The 15,602-nt window shown below is 51.6% G+C and overlaps 1 protein-coding gene and 1 pseudogene across 1 annotated transcript in view; both read left to right on the plus strand.

The window, feature by feature from the left end:
• Positions 1-15,602, plus strand: part of FAM83F (family with sequence similarity 83 member F) — a 32,122-nt gene that overhangs the window by 14,669 nt on the left and 1,851 nt on the right. The window contains exons 2-4 of the mRNA XM_032416772.1: positions 7,130-7,297; positions 7,824-7,945; positions 9,638-10,332. Coding sequence (XP_032272663.1) covers positions 7,130-7,297; positions 7,824-7,945; positions 9,638-10,332 — 985 coding nt within the window. The remainder of the gene's footprint in view (positions 1-7,129; positions 7,298-7,823; positions 7,946-9,637; positions 10,333-15,602) is intronic.
• LOC116640004 lies at positions 8,311-8,738 on the plus strand (annotated as a pseudogene).

Below are 15,602 nucleotides of genomic sequence, written 5' to 3' on the forward strand. Positions count from 1 at the left end.
ATTCTGCACGGCTGAACGCAAGGGACCAAGGTGATACGGCCCAAGATGAAGCTGGAGAGGCAGAAAGGGGCCAATCAGAAGGCCCTTCAAATGCCAAGCTAAGGAGTTTGGACCTCTCTTGAGGGCCCTGGTTCATGAGGCTGTTGTCTGCAGGGATCACTGCTGTGGAGAATCAGTCGGAGCACAGAGACTAGTAGGAGAGACTAGTTAGGAAGCTATTCCAGGAGTTCAGTAAGAAATGAGGGGGCCTGAGTGAGAGCAGCAATACAGTGGGAGTAGGAAGGAATTGACCCACAGAAGGTGCATGGAGCAGGTAGGACCCGCTGGGCTCAGCGACCAATCAGATGTGGTTAGTGGGGGAGTAGGAGGAGGCCAGTAGACTCGGGCTTCTGGCCAGGGTGACCAAGAGGGTGTTGATTTTGGAAGTGCCTGTGGGGCAGGCCGGTGAGATCCACACCCCACGTCTAGTCTGGGTCATCCAAACACACCGGGGTGCTGGTCCCCAGCAGTCTTGAGCAGAGCTGCCTTGGAGTGCAGGGGGAGGGTGGGAGTCCTTTGGTTATTTTGCTATCTAATGGCAATTAAGGAATCCAGACAGAGAATCTGAAAAGCTGGCCGTGTAATTAAAGGTAAATGACAGATAGAGGGGAGTTCTGAGGCTTCCTAACCCTCCCCTGCCCCGCTGTCCCCCCCACCCCTACGCCGAGGCAGGATATCAGAGGAGGAGATGTTAAGCTAACCAAACACCTGATGAGAAGCATTGCAGCATGATGCGGGCCACAGCTTCTAAAAACTCCTGCCGCCTCAAATTAACCTCTCCCTCCGGGTGCTGCACATCAGTGGGTAACCAGGTAAAAGACACTGGGAGCCTACTGCTGGGAGGGGGGTGACTTTTCTCTGCTGACAAAATCTGTCTCCCTGGGTTCTGAGCCTGTGACGTCCTTCTTTTCAAACCCCATTTCCCGTTTGCACCGGGAGTCTCGAAGTTGGGTTTGGGGTGGAGGATCACGTGGCACATTGAACACCACGGGCGGAGGGAGCAGGGGAGCTGGTTTTCCTGGGGCTGAAGCTGCGGAGCTGAATGTCAAGCAGTGCCCTCCAGAGACCAAAGCTGAGGGTAATTATCACTTCTCCTCCACAACGAGATTGTAGGAGTCAGAGAGCAATTGATTTGTCTTCCGACTACAGATATTTCACTGTTTAATTGGTAGTGACATAGATGGCTGGCTCTCGCCAGAGTGCCGCCGACCAAGCCTCCTGGAAGCGGGGCCCTCGGGACTCATCTCTCCCTCCGGCTCTCGATCCGTTTTCACATCACATCCTCCACCAGGTGGGGTTGGGTAGGGGTGAGGGTGGCCAGCTCCCTGCTTGGTTTTGCAGCTGTGAAAGGGAAGCAAGAGTGTGAATCCAGAAGTGCCTTGAAAGCCAGTTGAGCACTCCCCGGCAATACACTGAGAGTTGACTCTGACCTGGACACTGTAGAGAGTTTGGAAATGAGCAAACAATGGCCTCTGGCCTCAGACAGCACTTGGGAGGGAAGGTATCAGAAGCCCGGCGAGATGGAGAGGAGGGAGTGCTCTGATGCCGTGGAGCCCTATGGCGTCCAGTTAAAACCCTCCATGACCCAGCCCAACCCCATTGTACTCACTACCCCGAACTGCTCCGGCCGCCTGCTTTGGGTTTGTCTGTCTGTTTTGGACCTCAAGTGCAGAGCTGACTGCAACCCTTGGGTCATGGGCCACTGCCATCATCCATCCACAGAAGGCGCCTCCTGTTTTATTTTCTTCCATTCCTCTCTCCCTCCACAGGCAGACACCCTAAGGTGTTCAGTATATGTCCCTGCGCATGTCTGTACCCTTGAAAAACATATGCAGTGTTATTTTATGTCGTGCGTTTTTATTTACATAAATGGTATTAGGCTAGAGATCTCATTCCCTGACATTTTATATCAAACTCTCCATTTTCAAAAGAACTATCCAGGTTCTGCACTGGAACCAGTACATTCCTTCTGCTGGCTACCAAGCACTCTGCAATGCACATTCCTCACATTTTCCTTACCCATTCTTCTAGAGACAGACATCTAAATCGTTGCCAGCTCCTTGCTATGCCAAAGAAAGCTGCAGTGAATGTCTTTGTTCCTGCCCCCTTACAGACTGTTGCAAAGATCCAAGAGGTTCCCTGGGTGCATGACCAGGAGTGGCATTGCTGACTTGAGTTACGCACATTCTTTTTTTTTTTTTTAAGATTTTATTTATTTGACAGAGAGACACAGTGAGAGCAGGAACACAAGTAGGGGGAGTGGGAGAGGGAGAAGCAGGCTCCCCGCCGATGTGGGGCTTGATCCCAGGACCCTGGGATCATGACCTAAGTGTCAAGGCAGACGCTTAATGACTGAGCCACCCAGGCGCCCCAGTTATGCACATTCTTAAATCCACCACGCTCTGCCCACTGCTGAAGGGAGTAGCTGCACCAGTGTTCCCTCCCACCAGTAGTGCATGGGGTTCCCCTGCATTTGGGATTAGCCAGCTTTCTCACTTTTAGTGAATCTTATAGTTGTAAGGCGGTATCTCTCTCTCTCTTATCTCTTTGCTTTAATTTGAATTTTTCTGATTACTAATGAGGTCTGCTTTTCTTTTTATACTTATTAGCCATTCAGGTATCTCCTCTCAGAATCGCCTATTCATATCCTTTGCCCATTTTTCTAATTAGTTCCCTTTTTCTTGGTGATTTGCAGGGATCCCTTGTATATTATTAATTCCTTTTGGTTGTAGACATTGCAGATATCTTTTCCCTTGTCAACAGTTGCCTTTATCTATGGCATCCTCCTTTGAACAGAAAATCCCTAATTTGTCAAATGCATTATTTTTTTTAAGGATTTTATTTATTTGAGAGAGAAAGAGAGGGAGAGAGAGCATGAGCGGGTGAGGGTAGAGGGAGAAGCGGACTCCCCACTGAGCAGGGAGCCCAACGTGGGGCTCAATCCCGGGACTCCAGGATCATGACCTGAGCCACCCAGGTGCCCCAAATGCATTATTTTTTAAATTTCACTTGCCTTGTGACTTGTGCTTTTAGACTCTTAAGAAATCCTCTTACCTATCTTATCAATTCCTTTATTAGTTTTATCTTTCACATTTAGGTATTTAGCCTACCTGAAATCTACCTTTATATATAGTGTAAGGCAGGAATACACTTTTTCTCTCAATAGTAAGCCAATTTCCCAATAACATCTACTAAGCAACATCCTTTCTCCACCGAGTTGTGATTCTACCTCTGTCAGACTTCAAGTTCTGTATGTTTATGGCACAGAGTTGTTTCTGGTCTCTGTTCTGTTTCATTAGTGTGTTTTTCAGTTCCTTCCTGCCTCAGCACCACAATGCTTATTACTATGGTTCGGCAGTGTATCTCACTATCTGGTAGGAAAAGTGACCCCTTTCAGCTTTTCTTTTTCTTTCTTTAAGATTTTATTTATTCATTATAGAGACAGAGCACGAGCAGGGGGGAAAGGCAGAGGGAGAGGGAGAAGCAGACTCTCTGCTGAGCAGGGAGCCCCATGCGGGGTTCGATCCCAGAACAGAGATCACGACCTGAGCCGAAGGCAGATGCTTAACAATCTGAGCCACCCAGGCGTCCCTCAGCTTTTCTTTTTCAAAATTGACTTAGCTATTGTAGATCTTTATCCTTCCTTGCATCCTAGAATTATTTGAGTTCCTCAAAAAAATTTACTGACTTTCATTGGAATTGCATTGTATTTTATTAATTTGGGGAGAATTCAGTTTTTCAAATATTGAATCATATTATCCATGAACATAATTTATCTCTTCATTTATTCACATATTTTAAAATATCCTTGAATAGAGATTTCTAAATTTCTCCATAAAGGTATTCTTAAATCCTATGTGTTTAAAATTGCAATGTTGATCTTATTTTTTCTCCCCTTCCCCCTTTTTTAGTTGATTGCTACTGTAGTATAAGAATGCTATTGGCCTTTGTTAGTTTTTCTTGTATCTGGCAATCTTGCTAAATTCTCCTGTTAATTCTAATAATGTTCCTCTGCATTTTGCTGGGTTTTCTATAAAAATATCATCTCCAAGGGTGGCTTAGTTGTTAAGCGTCTGACTTGATCTCAGCTCAGGTCTTGATCTCAGGGTCATGAGTTCAAGCCCCACGTTGGGCTCCACACTGGGCATGGAGCCTACTTAAAAAAAAAAAAAAAATCATCTCCAAATATGGGTAGTTTTGTTTCTTCTAGTCCTTCTCTCTCTTTTTCATATTGCATTGGTCAGCACCTCCAATACTTTTTTTTACCACAGCAGTGGTAAAAGTATTACTGATGTTCTTGAGACTTAAACGGAATGCATCTAATGTTTTTCTGTTCAGTATGTTTCATGTGGGTTTTTTGTAGATAGCCGTTATCAAGTTAAGGAAGGTCCCTTCTATTGTTAGTTTTTTGAGTATTTTAATCACAAATAGGGATCTCATGTTATCAAATACTTTTTTAAAAAAAGATCTTATTTATTTATTTGATAGAGAGACAGCAAGAGAGGGAACATAAGCAGGGGGAGTGGGAGAGGGAGAAGCAGGCTTCCCGCTGAGCAGGGAGCCCGACGCAGGGCTCCATCCTGGGACTCTAGGATCATGACCTGAGCTGAAGGCAGATGCTTAACCCACTGGGCCACCCAGGCACCCCATGTTATCAAATACTTTTAAAAACCTATTAAGATAATATATGATTTCCCCACCTTGACCCCATAAGTGTTATAAATTAAAAGGACAGATTTTCTGATGTTGAATCATCCTTCTATTTCCAGGATAAACCTTACTGGATTATGCTGGATTATGTTTAATTTGCTTTTAACGACTTAACCATGTCATTCTCACTTTCAGATTCATCAATGTGTAAATAGTCCTAATATTCTTTTTGCCATTTTTACTATTTCTTAAATAATACGATTTCTTAAAAAGTAAATATGTGTGTGGTTATTTCTGTTTTTACTCAGCACTTTGTCTGCATGTCCTGTTTTTGTCAGCCTTGTCAGAAGTTTGTCTATCTTGTTTGGTCTTTTTAAAGAATCAGCTTTTGATATGATATTTCTAAAATACCTTACAGAGTCTGAGAGACTTGAGTTCAAATCCCTGTTCCGCTACATGCTAACTGTATGACCTTGGACACATCATTTAGCCCCTTTGCATTTACTTCCTCATCTGTAAAATGAGAATAGTCCTCCTTATTGTGAGGATCAAATTAGAAAATTTACCTAAAGCATCAGGAACAGGGCACGTGGAATGTGCACAATGCATGTTAGTCCCTGTCCTCAGTTTATGTTTATGATGTGTTCTTTGCCTGAAATGCCTGCCTCATAGGCTTCTGCTAGCCCCTGTGGATGCTATGTGCAGATTAGAAAAAGCTGTCCCTTCCTCAGGCAGACACAGCTTCCATTCACCCCCTCAGCCCAGAGCCCATGTGCAGTGCACAACCTGCATACCCATGCATGGCAGCCCTGCCCACTTGCCGGCTCGGTTTTCCTCCCTGTTCATTTCTCCTGGTCCCCGAGGCTGCCCATTCTTCAGGTCTTAGCTTCCCTGGTGAAGCCTTTCTTAAGAAGTTCTCCTATGGCCCAAAGTAATCATTCAGTCTCCCTCCCTCCCGCTGGCCCTCCTCCCACCCCCCTTCCGACTTTGAACTCACATCACATGTCATTTGTACATCTCTTAAAGCATTTATCTCATTTTGCCTCCTATCTTATTTAGTGCAAATGGTTTATCATTCCAATGGGATTAACCCGTTGAAGTTAGGGATTAAAGTTTGTCTTTAGATCCTCCCTCTGCCTATGGGGCTCAGTAAATGTTAACTCGTATGGATGATTGAGTATGAAATGTAGGAGCCAAGAACAGTCATAAATAATACTGTGTGAATTGGGGGGGGGCGGTCTTTAGAGGCAGGGTGATGGTAGAGCACATGTGTGAGGGTGGTGGGGATGGAGGATACCACTGTTGAGCTTACCATGTGCCAGGCACTGTGCTAAGTGCTCTCATGGTTTATCACAACATCTCTTTGAGATAGGTGCTGTTATTAGCTGGGGCACTGATGAGTCAGTGGTGGAGCTGGTCTACTAGGCCTGGTCTGTCTGACTTCAGCGTTCAGGCTTTCAGTGGCAACAACTAACAGCATCCCTCAACTGTACAGTGATGACCATTTATTTAGGACTTACTACATACCAGCCACTGTATTTGATGCTTTGCAGATGTTATCTAATCTCGATGGCAGAATAAGAGTACAGGGTAAAGGGTATCCCCACCTTGCAGATAAGGAAACAGAGGCTCACCAAGGTTAAGTGACTTGCCTAAGGTCACTTGCATAGGAAGTCATTATAACCAGATCTGTTGACCCCAAAGCATTCCCTTTCCTCTGCATCACATGCACAATGCTTGGGGCCCGCAAGAAAACCCTGCCACTAGAGCAGAGGAAGGTTTGCATAGGAAAATGGAGGAAGTTAAGGTCAGAAAGGCAGATCTGCCTCAGGCTGCAGAAAGCCTCAGCTTCCAGGACAGTGACCTTAACTTGAGGGTAGTGTGGGATGACCCGGCCACTTGGAAGCCAAGGGAGTTTGAGCTAACTGGAGCTCTATCTGAAACCGCACCAAAGGGAGTATGGAACTTTGCACAGATCTAGGGAGATCAAAGCGCCCAGGCCTACAGCGAAAAGGGTTTGAGCAGATTTGCAGGTGGTGGTAATGAGTCCATCCCATGCTTCTCAGTGATCTCATCTTCTTGAGCCTACTTGTTTCCCTGGGCCACTAGGACCAACTTTCCTCAGCCTCCTAGGTCTCCCTGATATGGCTTCTGAAGAGCTGTTGAAGAATGCCCAGGGTGGGGTAGTGGGGATTTGTCAAGGATGAAGTACAAGGAGCACAGCCTGGACCCCCAGGCATTTCTCAGAGCAGAGAGCCCATCTCCGGGCTCAGATGTGCTCAGAGATGGGCAGGGACGTGGAGAGCCCAGGAGTGGTGCAGATGGGGTGTTTGACTCTTGGCCTCCAGTCACCTAGGCCCAGCTGGTCCTCTCTGGGCCACAGCGTATCGCTACAGACATGGAGTCACCACGTGCCTCACTAGTGCCCTTCCCCATCCAGGTCATTGCGGTGGTCATGGACCTCTTCACTGATGGCGATATCTTCCAAGACATTGTGGATGCTGCCTTTAAGCGCCGGGTCCCAGTATATATCATCCTGGATGAGGCAGGCGTGAAGTTTTTCTTGGAAATGTGTCAGGGCCTAGAGCTCACCGACTTCCGTATTCGGGTAAGTTGTACCATGGGGGTAGGGGTGGAGGTTGGGGAAGGAGGGCGGGAGATGAGATGGAGGCTGCCTCTGACCCATCCTCTGCCCAGTTCAGGCGCACAGGTGAGCATGCTCAACACTTTTCTTTCTGTCTAAAACCTTGCTTGTGAATTAATAACCCTAAATTACATGCCCAGCTTAAATTTCAACTCAAGACTATTGAGGCTAAGAAGGCAGCTGTGGCCCCGTCCTGGGGTGTTCACCCTGCAGAGTCACTGTCAGGATCAAAGCTAGGGCTACGTTTCTCTTCTGGGGAGCTTTGGGAGCCGGCAGACACCACTCTGGGCTCATCTACGCTCAGAGCAAGATTTGCTAACTTCCTCTTGCTCTCCAAATGGGGTTCCACCTCTACGGCTGTAGGAAGCGGAGTCTAGTATAGACAGGAACCAACAGGCAGGTTCCACGGACAAGAGGGTTCCTCCTCTGCCCAAACAGAACTTGGCTCAGAGCCTCATGAGTGACAGTGCCTTTCTCCTCTTCTCAACAGAACATCCGTGTCCGCTCTGTGACGGGTGTTGGCTTCTACATGCCCATGGGGAAGATCAAGGGGACCCTGTCATCAACGTTCCTAATGGTAGATGGTGAAAAAGTAGCCACTGGATCTTACAGGTGAGTCGGGACAGGTCATAGAAGAGCCCCGGAGGCCTATATTTGTAGTAACAAATGTACATGGTCAGGAAGACTCTGGACTGGAGCCCCCATAGTCATGGGCATGACTAATTATCTGATCTAATGGCAAAGAAGAGCCTCCTGGCCAGTCCCTGCCCTCAAAATTTCTGGCTACTGGATTGTTCCAGAAAGAGGGTCAACTCCTCCTGGGCATTAAGTATGGCTTGCCTTTCATGGTCCACAGCAGCCTGGTTGCATTTTGAGGCTAGTCATTGGGTGGGATAATCAGGAAGCAGAATGAACCAGATCTGGGAAAGAAATGTGAGGGTGCGGTCTCTTTTGCTCAGGCCCGTGGCGCCAGCAGGATGGGTAAGGGTCGTAGTTTTCGTACTGCCAGGAAGCTCCATAGCCGACGAGATCAGAAGTGGCATGATAAACAGTACAAGAAAGCCCCTTTGGGCACAGCCCTGGGCGCCAGCCCTGTTGGAGGTGCTTCCCATGCAAAGGGAATTGTGCTGAGAAAAGCAGGGGTTGAAGCCAAGCAGCCACATTCTGCCATCAGGAAATGTGTCAGGATCCAGCTGATTAAGAATGGCAAAAACGTCACAGCCTTTGTACCCAGTGATGGTTGTTTGAATTTTACTGAGGAAAATGACGAGGTTCTGGTGCTGGATTTGGCTGCAAAGGTCATGCTGTCGGCGACGTTCCTGGAATTCGCTTTAAGGTTGTCAAAGTAGCCAATGTCTCTCTTTTCGCCAAATACAGAGGCAAGAAAGAAAGACCAAGATCGTAAGTTTTGATGGCGAAAACATGACAATAATAAATTTTCATATGCCAAAAAGAAAAAGAAAAAGAAATGTAAGGGTGTGGTGTGGAGGAAATGTGTCCCAAATTCGATTCAGAAGTCAGTTACCAGGAACCTGAGAGACTATCTGTGCAGTCTCTGTCCTCCAAGTAAACTGAAATCTAGGTGAGGCGAGAGACCTGGGCCCGTGAAGCCATCAGTAAGTGGCAGGAGTCCTCTGACGTGGCTAAAGTGTGGGGGTTTGCAGACACCGAGTGCTCTAAAGACTCAGAGAAGAGCCATTATTAACAAGAGCAGCAGGGCGCCTGGGTGGCTCAGTCGGGTAAGCATGTGCCTTTGGCTTGGGTCATGATCTCGGGGTCCTGGGATCGAGCCCTGCATCGGGCTCCCTGCTGAGCAGGGGGCCTTCTTCTCCCTCTCCCCCTCCCCTGTGCTTGTGTGCGCTCTCTCTCTCAAATAAATAAGTAAAATCTTTAAAAAAACAAAAAACAAAACCAATAGCAGCAGCTGCATCCGTACTTATTCAGTGTGTGTTTGTGCCACGTACTGAGCTAAATGTTTTACACGTGGTGTCACACGTGAGCCTCACAACACTTTTGTGACTGGACGCCCCATGAGCCCCACTTTACAAGGCATCCAAGGGTAGAAACCAGGTGGGAATCCAGGCCTGCCTTCCCATGCCCTTGCCTGCTTTCTGCATTTGAGGCCAAGACCTGGGAAAGAGGGAGGATGTGGGTCCAGGAGGCCCCTTCCACCAGGCAGCAAGGCATCTGCCCTCCGTGGTAGCTGAGGTTGGGGTGGGGGCGGCGGGCTGTGCACATGGGACGGCCAGGGGCCTGCCCCAGGCTGGGCCTACGTGTTGTGCTTCTCTGTCCCCACGTTCCCAGGTTCACATGGAGCTCCTCCTACATGGACAGGAACCTTCTCCTCCTCCTCACAGGGCAGAACGTGGAGCCCTTCGATGTGGAGTTCCGGGAGCTGTATGCCATCTCCGAGGAGGTGAACTTGTACCAGCAGCTGAACCTGGCAGGGGGCGCCGGGAGGCTCGGCGCCAACTACTCCTCCACCGTGGCTCGCAAGCTAATCAACCCCAAGTATGCCCTGGTGTCAGGCAGCCGCCACCCCCCCGGGGAGATGATGCGCTGGGCCGCCCGGCAGCAGCGGGAGGCCGGCGGCGACCCGGAGGAGCAGGAGGAGGGGGGCAGAGGCGGCGAGGCGGCCCGGCGCCTGGAGAGCTTTCTGAATGACCTGGTCACGCTGGAGCAGGTGCTGCCCCCCGTGGAGCCCGTTCCCCCTGGAGAGCTGCCTCGGAAGGACGGCAGGGTGCTCTCTCCCCTGCGCGTGGACCTGAAGCCCAGACCCCCAGAGGCGCTCGTCCGAAACGGCAAGGGAGAAGCTGCCAACGGGGAGGCCACGGCGGCCAAGGACGGCAGGCGCTTGAGCAAGAGGCTCTTCAGTCGACGGGCCAAGAGTCCCACGGCGCCCAACGGTGTGACCGGCTCCCTCTGCACCGAGACCTTTGCAGAAGTGCGGCTAGTGACGGGGAAGAGGCCCAAAGAGGGCTCCAGTGCCGACATCTCAGGTGAGCCCTCCGCCCGCGGCGCCCTGCCCGCCACGCCCCCCGTCCCCCTCCGGGAGCCTTGCCTCCTCTCTGCAGACAGGCAGCGTGCGGGCGCGCAGGGAGCGGGAGCCCTGAGCTCCGACGCTGCCCAGTTCCCCTGCTGCTCGGGCAGGTCCGAGTTCACTTCCTCTTCTCTCCAAGCGGAGAAGGACGGGGCGCCTGGGTGGCTCAGTTGGCTGAAGCGTCTGGCTCTTCCATTTCAGCTCAGGTCATGATCTCAGGGTCTCGAGACCGAGCTCCCGCGCGGGGCTCTGCGCTGGGCGTGGAGCCTGCTTAGGATTCTCTCTCCCTCTCCCTCTGCCCCTGTCCTCGTGCTCGCTCGCTCGCTCTTTCTCTCTCTAATAAATAAATAAATCTTTAAAAATAAAGAAATAAAAGGGGAGAAAGCCGCCTTGCTCAGCTGCTCTGAGGATATAAAGTGCTCAGAACAGTGCTGGACATGGAGTCGTCCGAGAGCTATCGTTACTACTACCAGGCTTGGAAACTTTGTCCTTTGTCAGGGAAGAAACAGACACGGAGCAGCTGAGAGGCCTGACCCCGGCTTGACCTCTGCCTCTGAGTCTAGGGCTCATTCTAGAAAACCTGTTCCCTGCCACATCACCTGTCATCAGGATCCAGCCAGCTCACACACACCCCACCCTCACCTGTGCCCCACCAACGCCCTGACCCACTTTCCTCATTTCTGTTGTAAATAGTGTGACTCGGCTCTTCCGTGTGCTTATTTGAGAAGTGGTGTTTGCCATGCTGCTTACATTCGGGAGACATTGTTCCTGGTGGCCGTGTCTTTCTGGCTGGCTCTTGGGGATCCCCTGGAGGTCTGGGCCTTTGTCTCTTTCTCCAGAGCAGGACTTTCTGGAGGCTGGTGGTGGCAGCCGGGGCCACTGCCCGTGCCTGTCCCCGTGGCAGCACCTCCCAGTGGAAGGGGTCTCCATGCTGGGGTTTCTCCCATGGCCGTGGCGCTCGGCAGCAGTGAGACCGGCCTCCCACCCGGCCAGGGAGGTGACGCTGGGGCCTTGGCCTGGGCAGCCTGAGTGCTTCCAGGTCTGTTGTGGCCCCCACAGCCCCAGCTCTGACTGGATCACAGCCATCCCCCCCCCCCCCCCCCGCTGACCCCCCCCAGCCGGCCACAGAACCTGGCGCGCCCCGTCTGCGCTTCTCCACGTCAGGACAGGCCGGGGAGTCCCTGTGAATGTGGGACGCAGGGCTGCCAGTGCCGTACCTCCATTTGGCCGGGAAGGGCCCGGTCCTTCACGAGATGCTTTCTCTCTCCCTTTTTCCTTACAACCACCACAGAGGTGGCTGCTAGAAGCTCAGAGAGGTGCATTCAGTGGGCCCAGGGCACAGTAAGTGGTAGTGGGGTCAGGACTCAAACCCAGGCCGGGGCCCGTGTCCTGCCAGGGAGGGGTGCTGGCCCCCACTCCTGTCCCCGCTGGGCTCCCTGGCGCCCCCAACACCAGCTGCTATGCCACCTTGCACCTCTTGTTTGGAGGAAGGGTTGCCATGGTGAACACCTGGCAGGGAAGGGCGAGGGAGGGGCGAGCCCAACCACAAGAAGGGCCACTTCCCAAGTCCTGACTGTAGGTGAAGTGGGAGCTCTCGCTCCCTTCAGCCCCTCACCCTGAGGTGCTGTTTCCATAGAAATGAAAGGCCCATTGTCTTGTCCCTTCCTGCCACCTTTCCTAAGTCTCTCAGCAGCGAGTTCCCCTGCTTGGAGGACTGGGCTGGTCACCGTCACTGACACTGCCCTCTGAGTGTTTTCGGACGGTGCCCAGGAGCCAGCCAAGCGCGTGGGGCTGCGCCCCGGGGAAGCTCCTCTCCTGAGTGCCCAGCACATAAAGTCAGGAAGGCCCCGGGGATGCCCAGCAGGGTCACCCTATTCCTTCTCCATTCTTTAGAAGGAACACAGAGTGGCCTCATCCAGCACAGCCTCGGCTCACCTGGCTGGGCATCCCGTTCACGGGGGGCCTCGTAGTCAGGTTGCTAATGAGCCCGTTCCTCTCCCTGCCGCTTGCTTCCCTCAAAGGGCAGTAGCAAGAAGCAGGACCCCTCTCTCCCCACAGGCCCTTTTCTTGGCCTCCAGCTTCCCATACACTGGACTGCAGCTGGGCTGTCCTGGCGCCTCGTCTCAGAAGCTAAGTCACCAGGACTCTGTGTGGCAGAGGGTCACGTTCCTGACTGCATGGGGCCCCCAAGGTTGGAACTAGTAATTCCAGTACTCTGGGAACTGTCATCCAGGAGGAAATCACTTTACTACCTTAGAGCCCTCACCTAGGGAAAGGATCCTTTTCCTACAGAACATTCAGGACATCATCAGAACAGACATCATGTGGGATCTCAGCTCCCAGCACTTTGCTCCCCATACCCTGGACCCATCCATTCCCCTCCCCAGGGCTGTTTCCTGTTCGAGAAGAGGAGGAACTGAGCCAGGGAGGATTTCGGAGGTCCCTCTGAGCTCCTGATTCGGACCCTGTCCTCTCTCTCCCTGCTGCCCTCTTGTCCAGGGAGAGCCTGGGCTGATGGATAGGGTGGGTGGAAGAGAGAAATAGAAAAGCTAAGTGCTGGCAGCCTGTAAGATTGCTTGGTAAGAAGTATATAGTTGTCAAGCAGCATGCAGATTTTTGCAGGTCCAAGTGTGGCCCTTGGGAGAACCTTCGGAAATCCCTTCCGAAGGTCTGGGGATGGGGGGGTGGGTGTCTTATCAGGGTTGGGGGGGCGCGGGGAGTGTTGCCTGGTGGTTTGAAGGCTCACTGCCCCCTCTACTGGTGGAAGCTGAGCTCCTTTTCCTTCTGGTTTTTCTCTCAACTGAGACCTTGTTTCTGCACTGGGTGCACTTAGGACCTTTCCCAAGCCTGCCACCTGTGTCCATCCAGGAGCTTGGGACAGGCCCTCTGGGGCAGAGATCCCAATCTCAGGGAGCAGCATTCACTGGAGAGCCTTGTTAAAACACAGTGGGGAGTCTGTATCGCTGGGCTGGGCTCAGGAATCTGCATTTTAAACAAGTGTCCTGAGTGTTTTCCCATGTAGGGGGTCCCCAGGGCAGCGGATTATGACAACACTCGGATAGGCCCTGTTCTCACAGGGCTGCCAGGCTGGGGGGCGGGGGAAAGTTCCAGGTAATGTCCTCCAGGGAAGGAAGAAAGGCACAGACATTCCCTGACCAGGTGCTGGGTGGACCCATGCTAAATGCTGTCACACAGAACTCACAACCACCCTGCCTGATGACATCGTTCACAGATAGGATATGCAGAGAGGCAAGCTTCTGTGTCCCTGGTCACTCAGGGAGATAGGGCAGCATGGTCTCTTGCCTCCCAGGGCCTTGCACAAAGCATTGTGGTTATCTCCAGAAGGCTAGGGTTAGTGCCACTTTCCTACATCATTAAAGACTATTTGGAAGGGCCAGAGGCTTCTTACCAATGGACTCTCCCCCTGGTATCCCATTAGTGGAGAGTGGCCATTAATACCCCAGAGTACCTTCCGAGGTCGCCTGGGCCCATGCTTTTCTTCCCAGAGTTCTCTGAGGTGACTGCAGTGACAGTTGCATTTCCAGAACTCTCCTGGGTTCCCTGATTCATGCATGGGGGGCCACCCTAACTGGCAGTGTGGTCTGGCTCCTAGTTCTGTGGCCACTGGGCTCCTGGATTTGGGACTTCAGGCTCACCTGTGTCATCCCTGGGGGCTGGAGGTCTCAAATGTCTCTTGGAAATCTGGGCCCCTGTCTGGGATGGAAGGTTGGGGAAGTGCTTCTAGGGTTCAGAGCTCCCTAGGGGACCTGTGGGCCTCCAGTTCCAGGATAAGTCTACTCAAGAGCTGTCTTGAGTAGAGTTTCGAAATTCAGTGTCACTCCTGAGCATCATGGGTCATGCCCCAGCTGGTATTTGGAGGTCTGACTTGATGAAGCCAAGCACTGTTATCAGTCAGGGTCCCAACCACACAGCAAGGTGAGGCGAATCGAGTGAGCATCCTTCGAGGAACTGATCCCACCTGGTTCTAGAAAAGAGGCCAGCATCCTTATTCTCATTGGCATATGTCATGATCCCTCTGCCTTTCTGGTTTCCCTTGGGCCTCGCCAGGGCTTCATCACCACCTAGGTGAGTGAGGGCATGTACATCGGCCAGCCAGGATCTATTGCTGCTGCTGTTGGTAGCATTGGTATGAACCTTTAAGTAGCTTGCCACTCCCTGGTCATCCATTTTACTCAACAAATATATATCTATGCGATGTTTGCTCTGTGCGAAGTTCCTGGTACAACAGCGAACAAAACCAGCAAAACCCCTGCTCTTACGGAGTGAATACCGTGCTGGAAACAGAAGGACAGGGAGGGCAGTGACCCTTTTATAAAGGGTGATCGGGAAGTCCTCTCTGATGAAGGGACAAAGGGGCATTTGAACAGAGACTTGAATGAAGGGAGGGAGAACGCTCTGTGGACATCCAGAGGAAGAATCTTGCAGAAAAGGGGAATATTGGGCGCCTGGGTGGCTCAGATGGTTGAGCGTCTGCCTTCGGCTCAGGTCATGATCCCAGGGTCCTGGGATCGAGTTCCGCATCGGGCTCCCTGCTCCTTGGGAGCCTGTTTCTCCCTCTGCTTCTCTCTCTCTCTCTCTCTCTGTCTCTCATGAATAAATAAATAAAATCTTTAAAAAAAAAAAAAAAAAGAAAGAAAAGGGGAATATGAAGTCCTGAAACCCCTAGGGAGGTAGAGCTCATGGTCCTTGTGTGGCATTCGGATCAGCGGCCTTGCCCTGACGCCCCAGGCCCCTCCACCAGCTCCCACCTCGACGTTGGATCTCACTTCAGTGTTCGCTCCCTTTGAAGTTTGGCCTTCCCTCAAATCTCCCTTGGGCTGCCCATGCCACATATACTTTGTAAAAAAAAAAAACAGAACAAAATGGCCATTTGTGTATTCTTCCCTGTGAACCTGAGCAGGTCTGATTCTCCTCAGTCCTGCCAAACACCTACACATGCTAGACTCCCAGTCAGCGTGCACTGAAGAAATGATGGCACACGGAGTTTGTCCTCAAACCATCTCTCCGTCAGAGGCATGGAGATGAATCCTGAGTCTAAAGAATCTCTGCAGGCTTTCGTGGCCGGATGGAACGAGTGGGAGGCACAGCCTGGCAAACCTGGACTCTCACCCCCGCCTCTCCCAGCCTCGCCGGGCGGGATGGGGGGCGTGCAGGAGCCAGGACAGAGTGCAGGCCTGGGAAGCAGGCCCATCCTCCCCCCCCCCCCCC

This window comes from Phoca vitulina, unplaced genomic scaffold, assembly GCF_004348235.1.
Source record: "Phoca vitulina isolate PV1807 unplaced genomic scaffold, GSC_HSeal_1.0 scaffold19, whole genome shotgun sequence".
Classification (NCBI taxonomy): Eukaryota; Metazoa; Chordata; class Mammalia; order Carnivora; family Phocidae; genus Phoca; species Phoca vitulina.